Source organism: Diplodia corticola (assembly GCF_001883845.1).
Source record: "Diplodia corticola strain CBS 112549 chromosome Unknown scaffold1, whole genome shotgun sequence".
Lineage (NCBI taxonomy): Eukaryota > Fungi > Ascomycota > Dothideomycetes > Botryosphaeriales > Botryosphaeriaceae > Diplodia > Diplodia corticola.
This window is the reverse complement of record NW_017971480.1, coordinates 1,005,816-1,030,949: the sequence shown is the minus strand read 5'-3', so window position 1 is coordinate 1,030,949 and position 25,134 is coordinate 1,005,816. Positions and strand designations below refer to the sequence as shown.

The 25,134-nt window shown below is 57.5% G+C and overlaps 8 protein-coding genes across 8 annotated transcripts; 3 read left to right on the top strand and 5 right to left on the bottom strand.

The window, feature by feature from the left end:
- Nucleotides 1–2,801: 2,801 nt before the first annotated feature.
- On the bottom strand, nt 2,802–4,322 carry BKCO1_1000322 (glycoside hydrolase family 16 protein; the record flags this gene model as incomplete). The annotated part of the gene is made up of 3 exons (XM_020269707.1): nt 2,802–3,634; nt 3,688–4,125; nt 4,190–4,322. The coding sequence occupies 3 exons, from the start codon at nt 4,320–4,322 to the stop codon at nt 2,802–2,804; spliced, it is 1,404 nt and encodes a 467-aa protein (XP_020135640.1).
- A 1,283-nt stretch (nt 4,323–5,605) lies between these two features.
- On the bottom strand, nt 5,606–9,115 carry BKCO1_1000321 (proteophosphoglycan ppg1; the record flags this gene model as incomplete). The annotated part of the gene is made up of 2 exons (XM_020269706.1): nt 5,606–8,201; nt 8,259–9,115. 2 exons carry the CDS (start codon nt 9,113–9,115, stop codon nt 5,606–5,608), a joined length of 3,453 nt encoding a protein of 1,150 aa, XP_020135641.1.
- Nucleotides 9,116–9,714: 599 nt separating this feature from the next.
- BKCO1_1000320 (dna double-strand break repair and vj recombination xrcc4) lies at nt 9,715–11,456 on the bottom strand (the record flags this gene model as incomplete). Its single annotated transcript, XM_020269705.1, has 2 exons — nt 9,715–10,512; nt 10,560–11,456. The coding sequence occupies 2 exons, from the start codon at nt 11,454–11,456 to the stop codon at nt 9,715–9,717; spliced, it is 1,695 nt and encodes a 564-aa protein (XP_020135642.1).
- A 204-nt stretch (nt 11,457–11,660) lies between these two features.
- Nucleotides 11,661–13,459, top strand: BKCO1_1000319 (cactin; the record flags this gene model as incomplete). Its single annotated transcript, XM_020269703.1, has 5 exons — nt 11,661–12,056; nt 12,109–12,579; nt 12,632–13,255; nt 13,338–13,370; nt 13,442–13,459. 5 exons carry the CDS (start codon nt 11,661–11,663, stop codon nt 13,457–13,459), a joined length of 1,542 nt encoding a protein of 513 aa, XP_020135338.1.
- A 1,173-nt stretch (nt 13,460–14,632) lies between these two features.
- On the top strand, nt 14,633–16,317 carry BKCO1_1000318 (forkhead domain-containing protein; the record flags this gene model as incomplete). The annotated part of the gene is made up of 2 exons (XM_020269702.1): nt 14,633–15,499; nt 15,559–16,317. 2 exons carry the CDS (start codon nt 14,633–14,635, stop codon nt 16,315–16,317), a joined length of 1,626 nt encoding a protein of 541 aa, XP_020135337.1.
- A 2,483-nt stretch (nt 16,318–18,800) lies between these two features.
- On the top strand, nt 18,801–20,290 carry BKCO1_1000317 (glycoside hydrolase family 28 protein; the record flags this gene model as incomplete). Its single annotated transcript, XM_020269701.1, has 2 exons — nt 18,801–19,119; nt 19,290–20,290. 2 exons carry the CDS (start codon nt 18,801–18,803, stop codon nt 20,288–20,290), a joined length of 1,320 nt encoding a protein of 439 aa, XP_020135334.1.
- Nucleotides 20,291–21,083: 793 nt separating this feature from the next.
- On the bottom strand, nt 21,084–21,683 carry BKCO1_1000316 (40s ribosomal protein s21; the record flags this gene model as incomplete). The annotated part of the gene is made up of 3 exons (XM_020269700.1): nt 21,084–21,279; nt 21,332–21,556; nt 21,652–21,683. 3 exons carry the CDS (start codon nt 21,681–21,683, stop codon nt 21,084–21,086), a joined length of 453 nt encoding a protein of 150 aa, XP_020135333.1.
- A 507-nt stretch (nt 21,684–22,190) lies between these two features.
- On the bottom strand, nt 22,191–24,375 carry BKCO1_1000315 (dual specificity phosphatase catalytic domain-containing protein; the record flags this gene model as incomplete). The annotated part of the gene is made up of 2 exons (XM_020269699.1): nt 22,191–24,013; nt 24,063–24,375. The coding sequence occupies 2 exons, from the start codon at nt 24,373–24,375 to the stop codon at nt 22,191–22,193; spliced, it is 2,136 nt and encodes a 711-aa protein (XP_020135336.1).
- Nucleotides 24,376–25,134: the final 759 nt, after the last annotated feature.

The following is a 25,134-nucleotide window of genomic DNA, read 5'->3' as shown; positions in this document are numbered from 1 at the left end:
TTTCTTGATTCGTCATGTGTTCCACCAAATGGGCATGTTGGCAATCCTCCCCGACTGAAGGTGTGGGGGAACAAGATAAGCTGACCGGCGGCGTTCTCCATGTGAAAGCACATGACAGTACGTACTTCGTAGCTGTGTGGATACCTTGTCTGAGCCGCTGCACCGCCCAGTAGAGCATGTACATTGTCTAGAGTATACAATTTTCAACACCGGTTCCATCCACTGCATATTGGAAGCTACAGAATGAAGTGGAATAGTATCTGGGTAGTCTCAAATGTCAGTTAGTATTGCGCGCCTGAGCAACGCAACATCGCATTGCAATCAGGCAATCTACGTCGTCAATCTGGTGACGAAGAACTGTAAGATATTTTGTTGCATACCAAAGAGCCGCTCATATCATTTAGCCGGAAGACTCAATCGGGCTTTCTTCCATCTCGATATGTACATATTTCGCCCGGCGATTTGGCTTCGTTGATGATAGCCCACTATGCTTCGGACATCTCGGTCTAGTCAGCCTTCGAACTGGGTTCTAAAAGGTTCCTAACGTCCTTTCCTAGTCTTGGCCAGGTATTAAATTTGTCTCTTTCTTGAAAAACGAGAGACTCCGCGGCTTGGTCTCTTAGCTTGATGAGCTGCTGAGCGATGAGGAGAAGTGGAAGTGGTTGGTGATCCAGCTCGCTTTTGGGCCGGGACTCTCCGCACTGCTTGGCTGTTTCTACGTGCTACCGTGGATTGTAAGGGCTGCTGTACTGATTTACTCTGGCTCATTGTCACGATCACTGAAGTGTGCTGAGGGTCGACTGTTGGCAATTTGTGGAGAAGTGTTGGTGTCTTCCCACTCGATCCGATGTTCTCCGCGTACGTGAGTCTCTGCTTGACACGCGTCAAAGAGCCAAACAATTCTTGTACACGTTTCCCTTACCACTGGCGTAATCGACCATGGCTTGAATAATAGTATGGGGGCGTGCTAGAGGCGGGCGATAGATACGTAAATATTCGCTTTCGCGTCATGGTTGTTTACGGCTCGAACGTTGACCAAGTCACTTCTGCCCAGATAATATAGGCGCTTCGAATGCCACTTGAAAATAAAACCTTGTGCTCTCGTGCCCTCTTAGGGCCTGCGTAGGAGGCTAGGGAGGAGGTAAGCTGCCGAAGAGGGTACATACCCTTGCGACAGTCGGTACTCACAGCCACCATCTATTCACATCTCTCACCGCGGCGAAGCTCAAGCAACAACAAATAGGAAGCTAGTTGTCGTATAAGTATACCGCGATGGATGTGTTCTTATTCCACTTGATAAAGCCCAGGTGTTGAGCCATCATCTCACACATCTCACTTCGCGAGACCACCACCTCACGCCTCACGCCTGACGCCTCACACCTCACACCTCACACCTCACGCCCTCACCACACCATTGGTATGCCACCCCAAGTTCGAATCCCCACTCGGGCACACACATAAGCAACCGGAGTGGCAAAAAGAAAGGCAAAAAACTATAGGAGCTCGACCCGAAGGGAGCAGCATCTATAGAAACAGGCTCTTTGAGAACCGCCTGTTTTTTCCCGTTACACCCACCCAACCATACCCCAGTCTCACCTGGGGCGTCCTTGCTCGTGGCCGTCTCCGAATGGAAACGGGTCTGGCAAACCACTCTGCCAGTCATCACAAGGACGGGTCATGCTAGTGGCTTCGACTTCGCTCATTATATAGCAACCCCCACCCACCCATACTCCCTCCGCAGCCCATTTCCAAGCATTCAGCCAGCCCTTAACAGTCCGCCGCTCATCATCACTGCCGCCGCTCCCGCTTAGCGACCGACCTCTATCCGATTGTTCTCTCCAAGCTCACCTTCCGCAGCTGCCGCCGTCGCCGCCGCCGCCCCAACCGAAGAAAAGGTTCACCCCACCTCCCCCCCAATTAATGTCGTCGTTACCGCGCCAGGGCTATTACATACATGGACGCGCCCCGCCGGTGAAGCGCGCGCACCCAAAGCCACCCACCCACCATTGCCATCCTCATCCTGCTCGGGGTCACGGCCCGGCAGACATGGATGGCCTGATCGAGTCGCGCGCCATCCCAGCTCCAATAACCCCCCACAGCTCACTTCCGCACCCGGACTCAGCCCTTCTCTCATCGTCTTTGCAGCCTCACCTCCCCTGCGTCCCTCTCTCCGTCCGGTGAGGCGACGGCGCACACCATACCATACCTGAGATTTGGCGAGCGCATCCCGTCCTCGTCGGATCGTGAGAGTTGGCGTGAGAGTGGGCAGGCGTGAGATACGTGGGCCTGCCTACACCCGGGACACGTGGACGTTTGCGAGGACGCGGCAGAGATGGAACCTGCGATTTTATGCAAGTTGCAACTCCTGACGGAAGTGAGTTGAAACACTCTGCACGCACGCCCGATTGGTTGGTTGGTTGGCTGGTTGGTCTGATGAACGGGTTCGTTTGATACTCGGCTCCGCCGCTGCTTGCGATGGTTTGCTATATACTTTGGTGAAGTATGTACACGAAAGGAGAGTCGCAGGAGCCATGCTCCAGGTTCCACGCCCTCCCCGGTAATTACTACTGCTTCTCTCTGCCGTCAGATACATGACGCTCACGTGGCTGTGCGCGTGTGTCGAACTCGCTCCATGCCAATTAATAGACCCGCCCCTCCAATGATGCGCCAAAATAGAAAAAATGACAGATAGTATCCCCGAATTTGGAGGGGGAAATGTCCGGTGGTATCATGCTCTTCGTACCCGACTATCCGCATGGAAAATAAAAAAAATCCAAGACCAGCTTCGCTCCAGCCACCGACTACAGCATCAGAAGAGTGGCAAATGCGGCAACAAATGCAATCATGCTGGCACCAACGCCCTGGAGGCCCGCTGGCGCCTCGCTGCTGCTGCTGCTGCTGGAGTCGTCGTTGCCTTGGCTGAAACTCTGAGACCCAGAAGAGCTCGACGAGCTGGAGCTGTCGCTACCATCGCTGCTGGACGAGCTGTCGCTGCTGGAAGAGCTGTCTGAGCCGTCCGAGCTCGAAGTGGTGCCAGAGTCGCCGCGGGCACCAGCACCGCTCACGCCAGGGACCGACTCGGGCGCTGCTGCCGTGCTGGAAGAGGAAGCGGCAGAGCTGGTCTTGGTAGAGCCGGAAGAGGCGGAAGACGACTTGCCGCCCTTGTCGGGGTCCTCACCAGTAGCCTGCAGAGAGCCGAGGACGACCTGTTTGTTGGAGATGACGACCGTGTCGTTGGTCCCGGCTATATCGTCGTAGATGTAGGTCTTGGAGCCATCCTTCTTGGCGCCCGACGGCGGGTCGTAGCACTCGACCTCAATGGACGAGAAGTGAGCGTAGTAATAGCCATTCTGCATGTACTGGCTGCTCCAATCGACGAGGCCACCGGCCCATTCGATAGTACCCTCGCCATTGGAAGGGAGACCAGCAGGCCAGAGCGAGAGCATGACACGCGAAGGAGTCTGCGGGTAGTCGAAGCGGTTAGAGGTGGAATTCCAGGTGTCCTTGCGGTTGAGGGTACGCATGGTCTTGCCGTCAATGGACCATGTCAGGGTGTCGGGCTGCCAGTCAATGACGTATTCGTGCTCTTGGTTGACGGTGTCGCTAGACATGTCGAGGTGCTCGCCATTGTTGTCTGCGAAGTAGATTAGCAACCTGATGGCAGCAACAACGGGGACGAAGACGCACAATTGGTCACTCCCTGGCTGTAAAAATTGCTCTGGGCGTGGTCAATGTCGGTGCCGATGAACTCGAAGTCGATTTCGTCCCTGGCGTCACTCATCATGATGAAGGCGGTGACGACGCCCTTGCCCTGGGAAGTGGTCATCTTGGCGGTGATCTTGCCGTACCAGACGTAGTGGCTGCTGGCCAGCAGAGTGCCGACGGTGTCCTGGGCCATGGTGAGCAGGACGCCGCCGTCATACTCGAGCGGCTTGCCGGTCGAGACCCAGTTGGTCTTGGTCGCATCACCCAGGTACTTGGAGATGTCGGTGACGCCACTGAGCCCGTCGATCTTGAAGTTGTCCGCATTGCACACGGGGGCGGGCACGCACGAATCGAGCTGGTGCGAGAACAGCGGGTCGCAGCCGCCGAGGCAGTATGCGCCGACGCCGCACTGGCCGTACTCTGCAGGGCGGCCACGTTAGCTACCTAGCCATGCGGGGCGACAGGCCGAGGGCGAGTGACGTACGGGAGCAGCACGGGGAGCTGGCGGGGCACGGGTTGTTGGGCCCGCAGGTAGGGATGTCGGCGCGGACGGCGGGGAGGGCGGAGAGCAGGGTGATAGCTGCCAGCGCAGCAGCAGACGCGAGCGAGCGGCCCATGGCGACGGGAGTAACGCGTGCGGACCGAATGGGGCGGGCGTCCACGGTGGTCGATGTTGGTCGCACGGGGGGGCGTGTGTGTGTGTGCCTAGGACGGCGGTCGGCAGCTATGTAACGTGCGGGAGCGAGGGTTGAGCGGGTTGAGCGGGTCGAGCGCGAGGGCAGGGCAGGCGCGACAAGCGAGTGTTTGTGCCGGCGCTTGCTGGGCACGAAGCAGGCAGAACGAGGGGTGGAGAGGAGGGAATGGGAGACGGAGAGCAGGCGGCCAGGCGGCACGGCCGCAGGGGGCGCGGCGGGAAGAAAAGAGCAGCATGGGTGTGTTCAGAGCCACGGGCGCGATGCCGGTTCGAGCCTGTGGAGGAATGGAGGCAATTAAGGTTGGCTGACGGCGATCGCCCATGCGGAGGATTCGCCCTCAGCCCATGCCGCAACAGGGCCGCCCTATGCCGCGACGGGCAAGGAGCCCGGCCAACACGAGCTCTGCAAAACCCTGCAGGGCCCGGATACGCGCGCAGTCGACGCAAAAATAGGCCGTGGCATACCGCCAGGCCGCCGCCGTCACTTCGTAACACGCCCCGTAGCGTCCGGCCTGCCTGAACGGACTGGCTGCGTTGCATTATCTGCTGCCCCGCGACTCATGCGCCCTGGCTGCTGGCCGGCTAAGTACTTGTGTGCGGCTGCCGGCCCAGCCCAGCCGCGTGACCCGCCCTCACACCACTCACCCGCCCCTGCCACATTCCCTCGGCCTTTCTAGCGCCTTCCCTTGGCCTTCGTTGTTGTCCTCAATTCCGCCTGTTGTTGAAGAATCCCGTGCATCCAAACTAGCTCTTTATGCTTATCTACTAAGCTCGCCCTTGCCTACACCCAGTCATGGACATCCGTGCGCTCGTATGTCGTGCAGACTCTGCCAGAAAAAGCTTACCTCCCATCTGCCCGCTGTCCCGGTAACGATTGGCTTGCAGCAATGACTCCATCCTGCAGGAAAAAAAAAAGAAAAGGATGAAGAAAATGAAGCCCGAAAAAACAAGAGCCGCATGCTGCACGTCATCCTTCCCGTGCCGCCTCTGAAACAGAACAAATGAAGTACAGTGCCGAACTCAGAACGGGCATCATCCATGCTCACCCCCTCACCCGACTTGCAATTACCATTCGAAAATGCCATCTCCGAATCCATGGGTATCGTGTTGTGCTGCAAAAAAATAAAAAATAGAAAAGCCACTCTTTGAAACACCCTGAGAGAAGCGTCGGTGCATCATATCCACCCCTGTCTCTTTCTTCACTCCTCAAGCCTGCATGCTCTCATGCGAGTCAGGTTGGCATTTGGGGCAGAGCAGTGGGTAATGCGGCAGCGCTTCAAAGGCGCCGACCATGTTGACATTGCCGCAAGGCCTGAGCGTGCCATAGCCCGACTTCTCCCTGGCTCCGTCTTCAGAAAAGGGCGGAAAGATGCTCGGATGCTTCTCGCAGGCCTTGTCCGCCGATCGAAGGTGCTCGTACACCGCGCCATGCGTCAGAGGCCCGCCGTTGGTGCTGGTCCAGCCCTCGTCCCGCAACTTCTCGACCTGCTCATTTCCTTTGGGAATCGAGCCAGCAGGCATGCCGCTGCCTCCGCGCCCTAGGTACGGTGCCCTCGGAGCCTGATTGGGTGTTTTGGGCCTGTGGCCGTACGACGCGTTGGTGATCGTGCGAAGAGCACCACCATATCCCAAGTCCCGGCTCACGTTTGAAATACTCCAGCTGCCACCAGAAGGCCCAACAGGTGTACCGTATTCGACCCCGGTGGTACCAAAATACCCAGGGACTGTACTGTAAGGGCCTCCCGCAGAGCTAGACGACCAAGAAACGGACCACGACGGATGTGGGTTGTACACACTTGCATCCGTGTCCGATGGACGGTCCCTCGAGTTGCTGTGCTCCTCAGAAAACCTTCTTGGCCCCTTCTTCTTCTTTTTTCCCTTTCTGCCTGTGCACGAAGCGGTTGGCTCAGTGGTAGAGCTTTGGTTTGGCAACATTTTACCCGGCGTATAATCGGTAGATTGCGTGACCATCCACTCTGGCGGCATCTGAGGGCGAGCGTGAGTCCCACGGCTGGCTGTGACTAGAACCTGGTTGCCAAACTGGATGCCTCCAGGGACAAACTCTTGGGCTTGCGCGTTCAGCCTGCTGGGAGTCATCGCGTTGCCATTGAATGGACGTGATGCAAACGCCGCACGCCTGTGTGGAGGAACGCTGATACACGTGGAAGTCGTGGTTCCAATCGAGTTGCCAGAACTCGCAAGCGCACCTTCTTTGCTAGCCCTCACGTTGGAATTGTTGCCGCTATCGAGTGAATGCAGCGGCCACTGCGAATCCTCAAAGGGCTTTGAGCTACTGCTTTGATCCTCATCGAACGAAAATTCCGAGTCTGCTTCCAGTTCAGCCTCGAATAGGCTCTCAAGTACAGGCCCGTAACTTCCCTCCTCAGGCGTGCGGCTGGCCTTGGAGCCAGGTGACATACTCTCGAACTCGGTTTCTTGAGATGCGCTAATATCCGACGTCTCTGGCCAAGTGTTAATGGTCTCCGGCGACCGTGCATCGTTCTGTTCGGTATCATCCAGAGTTGACTTCTTCTCGGACGCTTCTCTCTCAATATTCGAGTTCTCCGCATAGTGAGATATAGCTTCGGCGTGTGTAGCTGACGAAGCGATGGGGCTTGTGGCCTGGGAAGAATGCTGAATATAACCGAAACCCTGTAGTCCATCCGGTGACGGTACAGTCGGATGTTCACTGGTTTCGAACGAAAGACCCAAAGGGTTGTGCGCGATGCTCAAGCCGATCTTGTTCTGCGAAGCCTCACGTGCTTCCGCAAAGTGAACATGCGAGCGTGGATGCTCAGCATGCCGGATATCTGCCACAGCGGTGCTAGCCTCTGCGATGGCTTCATTTGACCTGCTCATTTCAGACCTCGCGATGTCGATAGCAGCGACTCCGCCCTCTTTCCTCTCGGAAGTAGCAAGTGTTTTAACTTCATCTTCTGAACTTGCAGTACTAAGAGAAGGGTCTTTGGTGACGATGTTTTGCAAGGGTGGCGCCGCCGGAGAGGGCGTCCTTTGAATATCGGCTGGTGGCTCAGAGGCCGTCTCGGACACACTGGCCTCATGTAGAGGCTTTGGTCGGACGGGTGATGGCTCAGATCCGCTTGTTCTGGGTGCGCCGCTCCGACCGAGTGCAACCACCAGCCTCGGAATGCGCGAAGGAGAACCGGGTTGCGGGAGTGGGTGGTAAGGCTCTTCGCGCGCAGTGGCAAAGCTCTGGCTCGAGCCGCTTGGGAACGGGGAAGCAGCTGCAGTCTGGCATTGAGACGTGGAGGTGCTATCAGAAGAAGAAGCTTTGGAATAGGTCTTCGAACCTGCTTTGTCTGGGGGCACTGCCTTCGGTACAGCGGGAACGAGCTTGGCCGTGCCTGATGTTTTGTCTTTCTGCTCGCGCGCTGCCGCTCGACGAGCGGTTGCCAATACAAAAGGCACAACCTTGGTAGGAGACTTTGGCGTGACTGTTGATCCCTCATGGGCGGCCTTGAACTGCCTCCCGAGGTTCCCAAGTGACTTTCGCTTGGTCACGGCCGGTGTAGTCTTCTCAGAGCCTAGCTGCAGCCCACCGGTCCACTCTGCCGGCAGCCGTCTCCTGGGACTGCCTGACTGGTGCGCAGCATTGGTGCTGGAATGCGGCCTCCTGAAATCGAGGGTCGCACCGGAAGCACGGGGTGGCGCCATGGCGGGAATAGAAGGAACAACTAGCAAAGTAGGGTCAAGTATATCACTCGCAAAGGATGACGGGGAGGTTGAGACTGTACCAGCGTCAGATTCGGCGGTAGGCTCCGTTGTGGAACTGCTATCGGGCCTGAGCGAAGGTGCAATTAGCAAGGGACACTGTTGGTGTGAGAGAGAGGGGACTCACCGATCTACGCTGACCAGTCTCGCGACATGCGCCCAGGATGACGCAGAGGAAGACCGAGCTCGGGCTGGGAGAGTGGATGATAGCGGTGCGCTGACGGGAGAGAGCAGCGGAAACTCAGCGGGCGAGCGGATATCGATGCTGGTGCCTTCGGGCGTGGGAGAGCGGACGTGTTCCTGGAGCGGCCTCGCGGCGCGGACAGTCTGGTCCCAGCCGCCGCTTCCGTGCTCGGTGACGGTCGACAGCGTCGAGCCTCTGCGCCCGCCGCCTCCGCCTCTGTAACTGCCCCTTCCGACCCACCTGCCTCTACTCGAGTCTTCGTTTCCCCGGTTCCCCGGTGCTGGCTGAAACGGGTCGGAACTGTGCATGCTGGAGGCGTTACTGTCACCCGCTGTCTTGGCGGAGTCGAGGCGTGCAGCAAGACGTTGCGCAGGTGACGACAAAGCATTTGACGCCATCACACAGGCTGGGGTGGCTTGTGGTACCGATCCGGAATTAGCCTCTGCGGCGATGCGGGCAACTGAAGCCCATGTGGGCGGAGGAGGTGTTTGTTGCTTCGCTTCAGCCTGTTGGGCGGGTGGCTGCAGCGACACCTCCGGTCCCTCCGCCCGCTGCTCTACGACGCTTGCGCATGCACCGTGTTTTCCATGTCCTGCGGTTTGTCCGGACGGCTTGTAGGTCGTGCTGTCTAAGGCTGTGGCTGTGGTGTTGTGCTCAAGCCGAGGTTCCACGCCCTCTGCTGCGTCGCGAGGCTGAGGCGCCCCCAGCACAGCGCGCTCATAGGCTTTGTCGCAGAAGTTGACCAGAGTGAACTCGGGATGTCGGCAGCTAGAATAATAGATATAGCGATAGTTGCACATGGCGATGTGTAGCGACCGAGTTGCCGAGATTGGCGGATTCAGGATGTGGTGTGGTCGATGGAGAGAAGACCTGGGCCGGAATGACTTTGCCTCACCCACTTTGTAGTAAGTCTCGGGAACAAGCAAACGGCAAGCGGGCCAGGGCCCCAGGCCAATTGCGCCCGGGCGCGATGTGTCACCTTCTTGCTGGTGAGTGCTTCGACCTCACTTCGCTCAGACACACACCACGATGCCAAGCGGGAAAAGGCCGCGCCTCAGTCAACACTTCCTTCTGACAGTGGCATATGTACAGGAAAGGCTCAACTATCCTACTGTAAGGAAATATTCACCGAGCAGCTTACTCGTTCTACACCCCGAGCCCCAAAGCCAGCCCGCTGCTTACGAGCATGATATGGTGAGCTAAAGCGGCGTTTGGCGGCAGAGGTCAACGTCTTCTCAGCGTTAGCTCAATTGCAGATCAGAGAGCTTCCAGCTTGGAGGGTTGCCCAGACGACAAAGTCTTGGGATGGTACTCACGCTCACCACCAGCTACGTCTTTGAAGCCTACAGACTACAACTTGGAGCATTTGCAGAATCATCTGACAACTCGATTTCCCTTCCTAGAACTTTCTCTTCTTCTTTGGTCCCTGTGATTTCTCTAGCGTGCGCTTGAGCTCTTCGCGCTTCCTGTTCGCTCGCTCCTGCTCCGATTCTACGGTCACGCTGGGGTCGCCTGTCGATGTAGACCTTCTTTCTGAAGTCGTGTTATTCGAACTTGTGTCCAGCAACTGTGAACGTTCATCAATACTCGCTCTCTCCGCCCCAAAATCATCGAGCGAAGATTCCGCAGTTCTGTTCCCACCGCTTATACTGCGAACCCCACCTGGGACAGAGACCGTAGCGGGCGGAGGAGTCGAGGATGCGCTGCCATTTGCACTTGTCGGTGTCTTCTTACCACCAAGTACGCCGAGCTTCCCTTTGCGGGAAGACGCTCCCGCAGGTTTATCCGTACTACTTGGGCCAGTTTGAACGACGGGCCCGGGCGCCTTTGCAATGTCTGTAGCATCTTCATCTTCGGTTTCGGATGCAGTTGATTCCTCGTCCGCTGCCGTGTCGCTAATCATCGGGGTTTGCTCAGGCGGGTTAGATGTCCTTCCTCCCAGTCTACCGAGCTTCTTTGGGCTTGGCGGAATCACCGGGGGTTTCCTCTCTGGTGATGTGGATATCAAAGGTGCTGACAAAGATGCGGGCTTGTGTGTTCCTAAACATTGGCTGGACGGCGCGTCAAGGTCTTCGTCATCGGTCGTCTCGTCAGGATCACGGCTCTGAGCTCGCTGATGCAGAGGCGCCAAAATTTTAGGGCCGTCAAGCTTTTGTGAGTCTTTGGATCTTCTCAATTTCGGAGGAGTATCCTGGCGCTGCTGAGAATTAGACAGGACTGAGAACAAGTCTGAGCACGGCGCACCTCGAATTCATCCTCCTCTGTCACTGGAGTTCCGTCCTTCTTTGAAGCATCGCCGCCTATACTGGCAGCGCCAAACTTGTCACCAAATGCATCAACAGAGTCGCTGACGGCAGAGGGTAACGTGGAGGGCCAAAGGTCATCTGTATCCATCTCACCATCTACGTATTCAGTAGATGCAGATAACAACCCAAGAACCTGGTGCAAGCTTGCATCTAGCATCCGGGTAGTTTGACTTTCGATGCGGCTCTGCTGCCAACGCTTGGAATCAAAAGGGCCAAGGCCATGGACCTGCCGTGCTGCTTGTTCTCTGGGCGTCAAACGCTTGGAGCCTTTAGGCCCCGTCGCGCCGGGAAAGACACTCGTGACATCGGAACCGGAGGCCTCGAGCCTGTCCAACAACTTAGAAATGACGTGATCTTTGGCAGCCAGTCGGGCGATGAGATCGTCGACTTGCTGCATGTGATGATAGGTTTTGCGTATGAGGGGCGAGACCAAATGGTGCTGCAACGATATGGGAGGCAAACGCTTGCAGTTCATCATCCACTGGAGGTCGCGAAGCGAGCCGGGCAAAGACGCTGAGATATGAAGCCTCAGGGCGCGGGGATCCTTGATGTCCTTGAGCAGCTGCCGGCGCGTGCCGGCGCGGGCCTCAATAGCATCTCGAATACGATCAAGCAGGAGATGCATCTGAGTGGCATCTTCAGTCGGATCAATCGGAGTTTCCTCGAGCAAGGCCTGTTTGCATATGTTCCTCCGGTCCATGCTTTCCTTCCAAACATGGCGGAGGTCCGTCAGAAATACGACGTAGCTGTTGGCTGTGAACTGGGTCTTTGCGAAGAGCGGCGGGCACGATGCCGGGGCGCCGTCGACCCGGAGCGGCTTCCAGACGACTTCCATCCGTGATGCTGGTGGCGGCAGACGAACGGCGGGGTTGAGGTGGTGTGGGTGTTTTGGCGCGCAGGCCCCACGGTGCGGCCGTGACGTCTGCCTGCGCGCAGCAACCCTGGCTCACGCTCGGTCGCGTCGCCGCGAAGTAGCTTCTCGACCACTTCTGCTCCACACTCCGGAACAGTCAATCCGCACAACGCCTTGCCCCTCGCCATGGACCCTCAGAACCAGCCCCCGTGGCGTGCGCGACCGGCAGGTGGCCCCCGCCGAAAGCCTGCGTCAACTGTCCCCAGCAAGCGCTCCGCCGACACGCAAGAAGAAGAATGGGTTGCCGGCGAGGATCGCTTTGTCCTGCAGCAGGCCAAGAAAAAGGCCGCCATCCGCGTCAAGGGCGGCCGCGCGAAGCCCATCGACTGGCTTGCCGTCACTCTCCGCGTCATCGACGGCACTCAAGACGTCTTGGACGAGGATGACGATACCGACCTGGACATTGTCGACCCCGAAGGCGTGCTCGAGTCCCTGGACGAGAAGCAGATGGAGGAGCTGGAAAACGACATCGATACATATCTGACTCTCGAGACGGACAGGAAGAACAAGGAGTTCTGGCAGGTACGTCGTCGCCCGAATTGCATATGCGCCGCAGATGGCTGATCCCATCCAGACTATGAAGGTTATCTGCAAAGACCGCCGCCAGCAGTCCAAGTCCTCCGCTCGAGAAGCGCGTGGCGTGAGCTCCGTTGCGGCCGACGTTGATCGCCTCCTCAGCCCGAAATCACTCGAAGAGCTCGAAGCACTCGAAAAGCAGATCCGGAGAAAACTCGACTCCAACGAGCCCATCGACGTTGATTACTGGGAACACCTCCTGAAAAGCCTCCTTGTGTGGAAAGCGAAGGCGAAGCTCCGGCGCTTGTCTCAGACTATCATCAACAGTCGGTTGCAAGGGCTGCGCAAGCAACAGGAGCAAGAAGCACTTGTGGTGCAGGACAAGCTGCGGGGGATTCTGGGCTCGAACTCGGCATCTCCGTCTACTGTGGCGTACATACAGGCGATAGATCCGGAGCCGTTCTTGAAACTGCGCTCTGAGGACAAGGCGCTTGAGTCTGTGGATGAGAAGGCCTTTCTGGATAAGATTGTGAGTTGGTGGCATGGAACCATGTTGTTTCCTCCAGGGCTAACTTGTGCAGGCTGAAGATCGGCGCAAGGTCTTGAAGCTGGGATACGTACCTTACAAACAATCCGGCCCTGACAAGGCTGCGCCCACGATACAGTCCAAGCCAGCGGACGCGGGAAGCGCGCCAGGAGTCTCAAGGTTCGCGACGCGAAACGAAGACTTTTCACACGCCACGCAAACACTGTACGAACGTGAGGTCGCTCGGGGCGTCAGTGAGAATGAGGAGATCTTCAATGGCGAGGAGGAGGTCATCACGCCGAACAAGTCGCGGTGGGCCGACAAGTACCGGCCGCGCAAACCACGCTACTTCAACCGGGTCCAGATGGGCTATGAGTGGAATAAGTACAACCAGACGCATTACGACCACGACAATCCCCCGCCCAAGGTGGTTCAGGGCTACAAGTTCAACGTCTTCTATCCCGACCTGATCGACAAGACCAAAGCCCCAACGTATCGCATTGAACGGGAGAACGGACGAAAACGCGGGCAATCATTCGCCCCGGCTGGCGAGGAAGACACATGCTTGATCCGCTTCATTGCCGGGCCGCCGTACGAGGACATCGCATTCCGAATCGTCGATAAAGAATGGGACTATAGCGCGAAACGGGAACGGGGGTTTAGGAGTAGTTTCGACAAGGTAAGGCTTCCCATGGAGCGGGGCGCCACTCGGGTTTTAGTGGCGGTGATGTTGTGTGTAGTGATACTGATAGGGCGGACAGGGAATCTTGCAGCTTCACTTTCAGTTCAAGAAGGTACGCCGCCATTGTCCGCTCGTACCGGGCTGCCGTGCAGGTCATTGGTGCCGTCTGCTAATAGACAACAGATCTACTACCGTAAATAAGACGTGTTGTCCCGCTTCCCGTTCCGGTCGGTTGGAGACGGCGGGCTCGGCCAATTGTGTCAACGTCACTACCATGCAAGCACCCTGTGTGCCGTTGTAAAGCACCATTGGTGGAACGTGGAGACTTTTCCGGGTTCGGAGAGGCGTCAGGTCAGGGCTCCAGAAAACACGGATTGCCGTTGGTAGCGGCCGCGGCAATGCAGCATGAAACTCCGTTGATCCAATGGGCGCTGCGCAGGCGTGGTGCATAACGTGGTGTCGGATGTCACATGGCTCGGGCCATTTCCCTGCATTCCCTTGGCCAGTAAGACGTCCAGCTTTCGTGTATGGTAGAAGGTCTGACAAAATAGACCTTTCAACGTTTGGGATTCAGCAGTCGCAATCGGTACATTTCAACGGGCAGTGATCAGCTGCTTTGCCGTGTCACACAAGGCAACGCTATGCCTGTCGAACCCTCAGCGCAAGCGCTTGTGGTGAATGGCAACCTCCCAGCAAGCCCAAACACGGCATGGACAGTGACGGCTGGGGGCAGGTGTGGTGGAAGCAGTGGTCCGGCGCCGGCGGACATGGCGAGCTCGCAGCGGGCCGCAGGCTCTGTGCCACCGGAGGCATAGTCCGTGCCGGAATATCAAATTGCATGGGGCGTTAGGGCGAACCGAAGGCTTCTAGAAACAGCGGCGGGCGGGCGGTGCCTTCTACCCCTGCGTGTATGCGTGGCTGCAGAAGGGTTGACCAGCGGCGACGGTCCACTGCAGCATGCCGTTGGCGGTGTGTAATGCCGTCGCCAACTCCAGCAGGCTGAGCCAATGGGCCCACCGGTCCGGCCGGGCGTCATGGCTGGCGCAGGTCCCGCTGCCTAGCTGACCGGGCTTAACAAAGCGCTGCCCTGGGCGGAAGGGGGGCGTGCGAGACTCAGGCTGCATTTGTTTGTGCACATACTTTGTGCGCTGGCCACGCTGGGCGGGTGATGGCATCGCCTGGAAGCGGCCTGCTGCCGGACTCTCCCCCGATCCGACTCCAATAGAAAGGTCCCACTGGTCGCCTGTTGCTGTGTTCTGGAATTCTTCCACCCACCCCCCTTCCCACCCTCCACAACAGGCTAGTGTCACGGTTGGAACCGGCCCCGCCTACTGCACACGCGCTGCGCCTCCTCCAACGCAGTCACGGTGTATCATGACAGTTCCGGACTCCCCTCGCCAGCTTCGGCCGGAGCAATTTCAGATGCCCTTTAGGAGTGACACGTCCAGATCCTCTTTCCTCTCGCACGTTTCCGTCCGCCAAACCTCGCCTTCTGCCATGCCGTCGTCAGCCTTGTTGGTTCCCCTCAAGCAGGAGAATGCTCCGCCGCAGCCATTCGAGGACCATGAGCAGCTCTTCAGAAACCCCTCATCGGGTGCCTCGGACACCTCGCTCATGGACTACGACTACCCGTGCCAGCACCCTGACTTCTCCAATTACCAGCCCGCCGCAGCATCGCGTCCGCCCGCGCCGCCCGACGCCCTCGGCTATGCGCCGCAGCTGCAGTATCCATACCCCGAGTGCCACTATGTCTCGCCTGAGCATGATCCGACCTGTCCCCGGACTCTCTCCAACTTGGGCTCGGGGCAGCTGTCCGACATCTGCTTTCCGCCCGGCTATCAGTTTCCCGGCCAACAGCAAGGCTTCTGCTTCCCCAGTCACGGCTACCAGATGGAATTCGCCGGCAGGAGTCAGTCCCCGCCCGCCGACACTGGCTTCTATCCGACGCCCCCTTCGCATGGACTGCCTTTCCGCAACACCCCAGACTACCATCTGAAGCAAGACTTTGGTCAGGCGCTCTATGACGACCGCAGCTGCCTTGAAAACGAGCAGGACGACAGGACCGATGACAAGAACGAGCCGTACGCGAAGCTCATCTACCGAGCGCTCATGGAGAGGCCGGACCATACGATGGTGTTACGCGACATCTATGACTGGTTCAAGCGCTACACGGACAAGCCCAAAGAGAGCAACACCAAAGGATGGCAGAACAGCATCCGGCACAACCTCTCGATGAATGGCGTGAGCATCCCAGCCCTTCCCCACACTTGGCGCGGACCAGCTAACCAAAAGTGTCGCAGGCCTTTCAGAAGGTTGAGCAGCCGGCCGGGGAGGATTCGAAGAAGACCAACATGTGGTGTCTCACCAGCGAAGCGATTCGCGAGGGCGTCAAGTCGACGACACGTTATCGCAAGAAGGAGCAGCACAAACGGGGCTCGAAGCATTCTCACAACCCCAACCATCGCCCATCCGCCCAGAGACAGGCCGCCGGGGCGAGGGGCGGTGACGCAACGAAACGGTCTACCGAAAGACGGCAGGTGCAGCAGCGACAGCAGTCTGAGCAGGACCTGTTTGAACAAGGGCTCGGTATCGTCTGCGACGCGTCGCTGAATCCAGAAGACGAAGCCTGCTCGAACCCATACATGCTGGCCCCGATCCATGAAGGGCCGCACGCACCTTACGTCTATCCCCTGCGCGATTACATGCAACACGACCTCGGGCAGTCGGAGGCTTCAGAATCGAGGTGCACATCACTTTCGCCTGCTGCTCTCACCCCTTACCAGTCGTTCCCTCAGAGTCCGATGCAAGATCAAAGCTGGGGCTGCAATACCATGTCAGACGTGCCATCGCTGTTTGCCCCCACTACCGGCTTCTTCGCCGGGGGTCAGCTTGGTAATGGGTGCGTGGGCCTTACACCCTCCCATACCCCATCGCCGTCTGACGGGGGTGACCCCCCCACTCCAGCCAACAACCCAGGAGGCTTGGACATAGACCCTGAGGGCCACTTGATGCCGCCTCCACCCACGACTTTCTTCGAGGTGGAGGGTGCTATGATGTAGGAAGGCGTAGGGATACCACGAGGGGGTCTCTACTTTGCGCAAGTCTCCCTGTTCAATCGTCTTCGTTGGTCATGTTGAAACCCCATCCAGTGCTTTCTCCATCGGTCCTCTCGCTTCCCCTCTGGCTTTCGATCCTATCTCGCTATGACGTCTTTTGGTCTTTTCGCACATACCCCCCCTCGAGCAGTTCCCATGTCACGCACGACCGTCTACCCGTACCATGTCTTTTTTTTTTTTTTGGCAGTTAGTATGTTTTCTATAGCCACATTTTCGGTATCGTCTGACAAGTGACGCGTAAACAGCTTTCTTCCCGTCTTGTTTGACTGCATGTTATCCCGAACGTGTAGCGTTGCGACATCTCTGTCCCCTTTGGTGTTCTCGCGTACTTCAATGCCACGCGGATGACAGGTCGTCTATGTATGTACAAGTCTGTACTGCTCCCCCCGAACAAATGTAGTAGTGTTCTCATGTTGTGGATTTATTTCCTTGCTTGCTTTCGTTCCTTCATCTCGTCTGGAGCTGGAGCTGGCCCTTCGGTAGTAGAGCAAGCACAGAAGCAATTGATTGACATGCGCTTGCAACATGCGTTGAAAAACTGCAAGTGGTCGGTCTTGGCGCATCACCCACATATAAAGGTTTGTAGTCGGATCAATGTATGGGAGATGATCAGCTTCACTGAATTACATGATCAAAGGTGATCCGCGGTGGTGTTGCAGTTCTGACAAACGAGATGCATTCCAGAAATGGCCCAAGCTCTCCATCTTCGAGCACTTGGCATGTGTGCACTGAGCGATGTTTTCTTTGCGCCAGCCCAGCGAGCGTCGCTCAGAGCCTAACAAGACGCCGCGTGTCGCACGTGCATATTGATATGTTTCTCTCACCGCATCCAGAGCCATGCCCTTGCGTTTCCTTCCCGACACGTTGGGGTTAGGAGGACGCAGATCGGAAACAGATAGGTCTAGCTCGCCTGCAGGCACCTATTGACACGATGATGGCGCAGGCGCTGGAACTGCAAGGTGAAAGACGCGGGCTTTGGGGATCCCAGGCTACAAGATAATTGTGAAAGCGTTGGGGCGACATGGCCCTGCAGCCGTCCGCGACATGCATGTGGGCATGTCTTGGAGATGCCGTGTCAGCGTAGGCGCAAAAGAAGCACGATGATGCTGTCCACGTGTATTTCAGTGCATCCCAGAGAGCCGGTAATGGGAAATGACGTATCGGGCAGATGAATGACACGCTCTGGTTCTATTCCAAGTGTGCAATGCCCTGTCTCACCATTTAGGAAAGATTCCACATCTCCTGAAGTTCTGCCGCTGGCTCGCTACAAGGCCGGTGTAAGTCACTCGATGATTGCATGAGGTGTGATGATGGAGGCTCACACTTGGCGTCAAGACAAAGCCAGGTGCTCGACAGCTACAAACGAGTATGCTGGAGAGCAGTGATGCTGGCCGAGAACAACCAGCCCATCCAAAGGTATGTTGAGAATAGAAAGCTTGATTTTTAACGCGTCCATGGCACTTTGGAGCGTGGACGTGATGGGCTGCGACATGAGTTTACTAAGCGGACTGTAACATGCAAAGCTGGCGACCGCGTGCGCTTTGAAAGTTGCACCCGCTGATGCCCGATGTGTGCGACATGCGACTCCGTATGGCTCCATGTTGGCCAGCTGCGCAGGTGCTCGGAAAACAAAGCAGTGGTGTGAGCTGTTCCTCGGAGCCTTGGGAAGGCACATTGCGTGTCGCGCGTCGGTCAATGCAATTGTCTCTGGTTCTGGTCAAGATTCGAGCATTTGCCTCTTTCCCCGCAGCGAGTAAAGGTTGCCTCGTCTCAGAAGGCGCGGAGATGGTGTCGATACACTGCTTTGCCAGCTGTGGTGAGGTGCAGCATCCATAGCGTGCAAGAGAAAGCCGGGCGTGGAGGGCTGCGGCGCAGATAACCGGGTCACTGGGTCAGTCATGGAGGGAGACAGGAGATTGCAAAAGTGAAAAGTGACACGACGTGGGTGCAGTGGAAGCGACGTGGAAGCGACGTGGGCTCTGACTAAGCAAGCTTTGCCGACCTCTATATCTGAGACGCGCGAAACTGCCCCTTTTATCGACGCGGCCCGCAGACACCGGAGCCAGCAGCAGAGCTGTCGTCAAGCCTCTGGCGCTCCTTCTTCCCCGGACTTGGCTGTCCTCCGTCTGTCGGCATTGCCTTCGCCTGGGCACGCCGCCTTCTCTGGGGTAATTGTGCGGAGGAGATATTGTCCACCAATGGCCCGCAGCGCCACGCCCGCGCACGGCACTTGCGAGCTGGGAAATGCGGAGAGCCCGCGCGCCCGCCTTACTCGTTGCAGCTTTTGCTCAATCCTCCACGACCGGGGCCCTATCCACGACACGGACAAACCAGCGCATTGGCGAGATTGCAGCCCATAAATACTGACCGCGCCCCGCCAATGCTCTGCTCACCACCCCACCGCTCCTCTGCAATTGTCGCCCGCCATGTTGCCCGGTGCCGCCGTTGCTCTCCTGTTCCTGAATGCCGCCGCATCTCTGGCCTCGCCCGCCGTCCACCACCATGCGAAGCTACGCAGCGCTGTCTCTATAGGCCCGCAGCCCGCCTACAGGCCCATGCCCGACTCCCCGGCGAGGAACAGGACTTGCGTCGTCACCTCCGCCGGCGACGGCTCCGACGATGGCCCCGCCATTCTAGAAGCCTTCCAGAGCTGCAGCCCGGGCGGCACCGTGGTCATGTCCGCGAACACCACCTACACCGTTGGTACAGCTTTGGATCTGACCTTCCTTAAGCATGTCGATTGGGGTAAGTCAATGACTTCATTCGTAAAAATCCGCCAACAAAAAAAAAGAGAGAGAGAGAGAGAAAGAATGAAAGCCGAGACCGTACGCGAGAGCTAGGAGCTTGAAAAGAAAAAGCCAATCGCAGGGGAGCAATGTACATACCCTTGGAACAACACTGACAGCATCCTGCAGCCATCGAGGGCACGGTCAAATTCACCGACGACACCGACTACTGGCAGGCCAACGCCTTCAACCAGACCTTCCAGAACGCCACCACCTTCTTCCAGCTGGGCGGCGAGGACGTCAACGTCTACGGCGGCGGCACCCTGGACGGCAACGGCCAGGCCTGGTACGACCTGTACGCCGAGGACATCTACATCCTGCGGCCCATCCTCTTCGGCACCATCGGGCTCAAGGGCGGCTCCATCAGCGACATCAACCTGCGCTACAGCCCGCAGTGGTACAACCTGGTCGTCAACAGCAGCGACGTCGTCTTCTCCAACATCGACATCGCCGGCGGCAGCGTCTCGTCCAACCCGGCCAAGAACACGGACGGCTGGGACACGTACCGCAGCACCAACATCGTCATCCAGGACAGCCACATCAACAACGGCGACGACTGCGTCTCCTTCAAGCCCAACAGCACCGAGATCGTCGTGCAGAACCTGTGGTGCAACGGCAGCCACGGCATCAGCGTCGGCTCGCTGGGCCAGTACGCCGGCGAGGTCGACATCGTCGAGAACGTCTACGTCTACAACGTCAGCATGAGCGACGCCTCCGACGGCGCCCGCATCAAGGTGTGGCCCGGCAGCCCCGCCTCGCTGTCCGGCGACCTCCAGGGCGGCGGCGGCCTCGGCAGCGTCAACAACATCACCTACGACACCATGAAGGTCGCCAACGTCGACTACGCCGTCGAAATCACCCAGTGCTACGGCCAGAAGAACCTGACCCTGTGCAACGAGTTCCCCTCCAACCTCACCATCTCCAACATCGTCGTCAAGAACTTCGAGGGCACCACCTCCGACAAGTACGACCCCCGCGTCGGCTACCTGGTCTGCTCCAGCCCCTCCGTCTGCAGCAACATCACCCTCGAGAACATCGACGTCGTCAGCCCCTCCGGCACCAACCTGTTCACCTGCAGCAACATCGATGAGGCGAGCCTGGGCGTGAACTGTACCGCGCCTTCATCGTAGAAAGGGGGACGGATGTGTTTCGGTAGCGGCGAGCAAAGAACGGATGAATAGTTGAAATTTGAGAATCCATTCAAAACTTCCCATCTCGGAAACCTGATAGGCACTGTGAGCTTATCAGACTTTGCTATCCACGATATCGTAAATTGACATAATGAGTTCGAGTTTGCGGGCCCTCCTGGTTCAGGTTGGTCTGTCGATTTCGGGGGTTGCACGTGAAGGTGTTGCCCAAGTCCAAGATCACAATAGGCCTTGGCACCCCTCTTGCAGTCGGATCAAAAGGTTGGGACGCACAACCTGGGCTTAGACTGAAAAAAAAAAAATAAAGGCAATGTAGCTCGCTGATTAAGAATGTCTCGCCCGTATCTGTGCCACATGAGCGAATCTCAGCCCCAGCAGCTCTTCATAGGCGTGTTGATCTGCGGCGCTGAAGTACACTGCCTCCTCGCTCATGCGACCCAGCTCAGGAGGCTGCCCGTCGGGACAACCATCTCTGAAAGGTCTGAATGAGGAAGTCTTGGTCCGCCGGCGCACGCAAAAGTATGGCCTAAACCGGGAACAGAGAAGGATTTTGGGGAGCACGCAGGGGAAAGGTTGTAATCGAGCTTGACGAACGGGGCGACCTCAATGCGGCACTGGCTAACGCGGTGATGTGTCAACAAGAATGAATTGTTCTGGCGTGAGGAATTCTTTTTTGAATTCTTGGGGTTCTCGTCGCTGCCGAATCACCGAGATCGTCAAAAAATTCGTCAGGGTGCACTGGAGTTGTCTTCCTAACTACAGCGCCAAAGCCTTCTTATCCGGAAGGCTCCTCTTGGTATGCAGCCAGCAACGCTACCGAATCCCCGAAACCGTTTACACCGAATGAAGGAGCATTGCCTGAGACGAAGGCTGTTAGTTCCGAGTTCACTGTCCCGCCTTGTCCCTCGCCAACGTCTTTCTTTTCTTCCTCTTTGCGTGTTCCTCCCAACAGTCGATCTGGTCCGGATGGTCTGTACGTACCATTTTTCCGATGAAACCCTCTCCTCTCGACCCAGCATTTACCGGCTGGCGCTCCAGACATTCTTGAGGAAACCGTCGCGCTGAGTCAAACGGTTGATGGAGTCGTCGCTCTCGCCCATGGCGCGGACGAAACCGCAGAGGGCGTAGGTCTGGTTCTCGCCGGTGTAGCGGCCGTTCTCATCGACCTTGCCGACGGAGATCTGGACGGAAGCGTGGTCCTTGGCCTGGATGATGCGGTTGGTGGCCGAGCACTTGCGGGGGACGTAGCTGGTGGGAGAAATGTCAGTTGCGCCGTGTTCTGCGGGTGCACTCCCGGTCATGCAGGAAAGCAAAAGAGTGCCGCTGCGAGGGAAAAGACTCACAGGTCGACGAGCTCGCCGCGTTCGTTCTCCATTTTGACTGAGGTTGGTGGGGGGTCGTGGGAGCGGTGGTTGGGCTGAGACTACGGTGGTTGTCGCTGCTGCTGTCGTCGGTCGTTGGTCGTCGCGAAATTGGGTGCAGTGCGATGCCACCTCGCTAAGCCCTATTAGCGCGCCACGTGACCTCCCGAAGCAGCACCACCCATCACCTCCGCGCTCGGCAGACCCCTTCAACCACTAACGCCAGAAATTTCCTAGATTCCAATAAACTTAAAAAAAAAAAAAAATATGCAGTGCGGTATGAAGGCCACTTCATGAGAGTAGTACTGAAAATTCCGAACTCCCGCTGGCAGCAACGCACTTGCGAAGCAACACATCACGCTCACCCATCGAATACGTTTAGGAATCGAGTCAAATCATTTAATCAAATCGGACATGGTATATATCAAAAGGAAATGTACAGGGACTCGCCAAACCCGTCCAAACCTGGTATCTCCCGACAATCCTTCCCGAACGCCTCCCCAATCTAATCATATCCAATATTACAAAGTCGGTTCCCGCTTCAATCCAGTGTGATAACGAACGAACAAGGTGTCAATGAAGTGCTCATGTCTGATCCCCGGCGACCTCTTCTTCGCAAACTCATTGATCGCATTCTGTAGCGTCCACTCGAGCCGCTCCACCAGATAGCATACAATGAAAAAGCCCGTCCTGTTGAACCCGTAATGACAGTGCACGCCGATCAACGGTAGGTTGTACGATGCTTTCTCGCGAGGAACGCCAGCATTCTCACCGCGAAGCCTGTCGATCAAGGTGATGAACTGCTTGACCTCGTCTTCCGTCGGCGGAAGTTTGGAGACGGTTGGGAATTTGTGGTACTGAATGCCCCCATTCTCCAGGCCTTTGGGATCATAGACCGGGCTTTCGTGGCTGATATCAACGACGGCGCGGATCTTTCCTTGCCATTCTTGCACAAAGATCCGGGGACAATGTGCAGAATCAACCTCTCGTAGCGTTTTCATTGCACGGAAAACACCACCGATAGGCTCTGAGACTGGAGTGACGGCCTGCCATTTCTTCAGGTTCTTGACATCCCATTTCCCTTCGGTGGTGAGATACTTGAGTTGCCAGCCAAGGGAAAGCCTCTTGTCAACCCGGTCGGCGAGAAAGCCCTGAATAAGGCCCGCCAGAGTTCTCGCCGTTGTTGGTGCGTAGAGCAGGGCGTGGGAAGCGGGCGAAGGGAGGATGGCAGTTTTGAGGCATCTTGCCTTGGGCTTCAGAGTTACTGAAGCTTCTCCATCAGTTGTTATTGAGACATCGAGCGGCGGAATTGAGTCGGTGTCGAGGCTATCGAGAAGTGTTTCCGAACCGGTTCTGTAAGTTTGTGGCGATCCGTTCGCACTGGTGAGATCGACCGGAGCTGCCGTGTCGACTACAACTTCTGCCCCTTTTTCCCGCGCAAGCCCAACACCTCTACCCATGAAAGTTGCGATTTTACGGATCTCGTTCGGCGGGGTGACAGGGTCCGCTTCTCCAGCGACGAGGAAGACTGGCATATCGAGGCCTGCCCACACCTCCTTCCCCGGCATGCCTTCCTCCTTTTTGGCTATGATTCCGGAGTGATCTTGGCACCATGTTCTCGGGAGCGTCCCTCGAGCCATGTTTTTCCACACGGGTGTGCGGCTTTGCTTATTGAAACGAACTTGAAGCTTCTTCGTCTCCAAATCGGCGTCGGGGCCAACAAATCTCCGTACGCTGGCACTCTCTGTTCCGCCTCGTCTATCCCAGCGGCGCCATAGATCGAAGATCGGATTGGGGATGTTCAGCAGCTTGTTGAACTTAGCTGCCTCTTCCTCGGTTGGAGGCTCCGCCTTGGGGCAGATGGCGATGAAACCCAGCACATGCTCAGAAAGAGGCCGGGGTTCAGGAGCCGACGATGACGCCAGATAGGCAGATATCGAACAGCCGAGGCTATGTCCGATGAAGATCACACCTTGACCGGCTTCTTTGTCACGGTGTTCATCGACCACGGTCTCGAGGAGGGCGGCAAGTGCATTGACATGATAGGCGCCAGGGCTCTTTGGCGCAAACTTGGAAAGGCCGCAGCCTGGAAAGTCTATGGCCAGGCACGGGGCCAGGTTGACCAGACTGGTAAGGAGGGATTGAAACTGGGCAGCACAGCCACCAAGCCCATGGACGAAAACAAACAACGGGAGTGGGGCTGGCTTCTTAGGAAGTTTATCGCTCTGGGGGTGTGGTCGATAGAAGGTGCGGACCGATGGGTATGTCCAGCCAGTACTGGAGACAGTGTAAGACTTGTATGTCGAGTGCTTCTTCAGCAAGCCGGGGTCCGTAGCCACAGCATCTGGTAACAGGGGTTAGCGTGTGACCTCCAAACATCATGCGTTCCCCACCTAGGCCAATGGTATCTGAGACGCTGCCGGAAGCGCTGTCGCCGTCACGCCCTTTCCCCACAGTTTGTGCACGATGCCTGTGAAGCAGCAGGCCGGGCACCAAGCCACAAAGTAGGGAGATTTTGGCCATGTCCGAAATGGTCAGTGGACGGGCAGGATCGACCCCCACCAGGGCGAGCAACCGGCTGAGCAGGGAGAGAAAAAGACCCTCGGACTCGGGAGAGGACGGCGATGAAGACGCATTGACGGAGGTGAGAGTTGAGAAAAACCGCGGCTTAAGAATGGAGGCGAGGCCGTTTGGGACGAACAGCATTGCAGCGACTATAGCAGCGAGAGCGCCATGGCCACGGTGAAGACCCTCCATGTCCGGGAGGACAGCAAAGAGGCCTGGAGGAGAGCCCAAGCACTGCTGGTTTGGTGCGCTTGCAGCGGTCGGAGACGAGGCGGTGGGCCAATGACGAGCGGGGATGCACGGCGTGCTTGGGCGGGTGGAGGAAAACGATCGACACGTAGAATGCGGCCGACGTGCAAACTCAGGAGGCGTGGCAGCAAAGCCTCCGGATTGACGCTGCGCGCAGTGCGATGCCGACGGGCCCGGAATGCCAGTAGTGCTCCACGTGGGCGATGCTGGGGCGTGGGTTGTGCAGCCCAGCAGCGGGTACGGCCGGCGCCGCGATCGCTTGTCGCTGGGGGCTGCTGGACGCGCACTAGGCTCCGACACGTGCGGGCGCGGCAGGCAGGCAGGCGAGCTGCAGCTATGAGTTTGGTGTTGAAAGAGCGACCGGGCGGTGACTCAAAAAAAAAGCAGGGCTGCGGCTGACGATGACGTACCCCCAACAAAGAGTCTGTCTCTACTTAGCTCCCGCGCTGCGCGCAACACATGTCCTATCTCGCACTTGCGTTAGCCGGCGCGCTCTTCTGCGCGGCCCCCATGGTCCTCAAGGCAGGCGCCGCCAGCGGCCCGCCCGCCAACCCGCCAGCCCGCCCGTCAGCCCAATGCAGGGCCGGCGTTGGTAATCCGTACTCCGGTCGGATATCCATCAGGCTGTGCCTGAGGCAGCATTGCGTCGTC